The sequence below is a fragment of the Corapipo altera genome, unplaced genomic scaffold, assembly GCF_003945725.1.
Source record: "Corapipo altera isolate COAL_440 unplaced genomic scaffold, ASM394572v1 49115, whole genome shotgun sequence".
Taxonomy (NCBI): Eukaryota; Metazoa; Chordata; class Aves; order Passeriformes; family Pipridae; genus Corapipo; species Corapipo altera.
Window position 1 is genome coordinate 786 of NW_020889481.1, and position 1337 is coordinate 2122.

General features: G+C 61.2%; 1 protein-coding gene across 1 annotated transcript; it reads right to left on the reverse strand.

Annotated features, from left to right (window-relative positions):
- Positions 1-123: 123 nt before the first annotated feature.
- On the reverse strand, positions 124-1101 carry LOC113942225 (chromodomain-helicase-DNA-binding protein 8-like; the record flags this gene model as incomplete). The annotated part of the gene is made up of 2 exons (XM_027633359.1): positions 124-291; positions 906-1101. Coding segments are annotated over 2 exons (364 nt in total), but the record flags the coding sequence as incomplete, so codon positions are not given.
- Between the last annotated feature and the right edge of the window lie 236 nt (positions 1102-1337).

Consider the following 1337-nt stretch of genomic DNA (forward strand, 5'->3'; position numbering starts at 1 on the left):
TCTTCAAACCCAACTGAGGCTCTTCAAACCCAACTCTGGCTCTTCAAGCCCTTGAGGAACCTCAACCCCGTGACCCTCCACCCTTGGAGTGCCCCGCGGTCTCCCAGCCCCCCCTTGGCTCACCCCGGCGATGCTGCCCTCGCGGCCGCTCATGGACTGGAGCACGGCCTTGTCCAGGCCCAGCTTGAGGGAGGCCTTGTCGAACATCTCGCGCTCATAGGAGTTGCGGGTGATGAGCCGATAGACCTTCACCGCCTTGCTCTGCCCGATGCGGTGGCACCGCGCCTGCGCCTGCACACCGGGAATGGAGACGCCCCCCCCGGGGGTCAACAACCCACTCCCGGGGTCAACGAACCACCTCCGGGGTCAACGAACCACCCCCAAGGTCAACGAACCACCCCCAGGGTCAACGAACCACCCCCAAGGTCAACGAATCACCCCCAAGGTCAATGAACCACCCCCAAGGTCAACGAACCATCCCCAGGATCAACAAATCATTCCCGGGGTCAATGAACCACCCCTGGGGTCAACAAACCACCCCCGGGGTCAACAAATCACCCCCAGGGTCAACAAACCACCCCTGGGGTCAACAAACCACCACCGGGGTCAACAAACCACCCCTGGGGTCAACGAACCACCTCCGAGGTGAACAAATCACCCCCAGGGTCAACAAACCATCCCCGGGGTCAACGAACCATCCCCGGGGTCAACGAACCACCCCCAGGGTCAACAAACCACCCCCGGGGTCAACAAACCACCACCGGGGTCAATGAACCACCCCCAGGATGGGACAAGAATCTCCCCAAGCTCCACCAACACCTTCGTGGAGGTTCCCCAAGACCCCAAAGCGGCTCTGGAGGACTGTGGTTCCCCCCGAGGTCCCGTAACCCCCCCGAGGGTCCCACCTGGAGGTCGTTCTGGGGGTTCCAGTCGGAGTCGAAGATGATGCAGGTGTCGGCGGCCGTGAGGTTGATGCCGAGGCCGCCGGCGCGGGTGCAGAGCAGGAAGACGAAGCGGTCGGAGTCGGGGCGGCTGAAGCGGTCGATGGCGGCCTGGCGCAGGTTCCCCCGCACGCGCCCGTCGATGCGCTCGTACAGGTACCTGGGGGGAGATTTGGGGCGAGAAACGGGGGCAGTTCAGGAGCAAATTTGGGGTGAGAAAGGGAGAGATTGGGGGCGAAAAATCGGAGGAATTCGGGAGTAAATTCGGGGTGAAAACGGGAGAGATTCAGGGTGAAAAATGGGAGGAATTCGGGAGTAAATTTGGGGTGAAAAAGGGAGAGATTTGGGAGTAAATTTGGGGTGAAAAAGAGAGAGACTTGGGGTGAAAAATGGGAG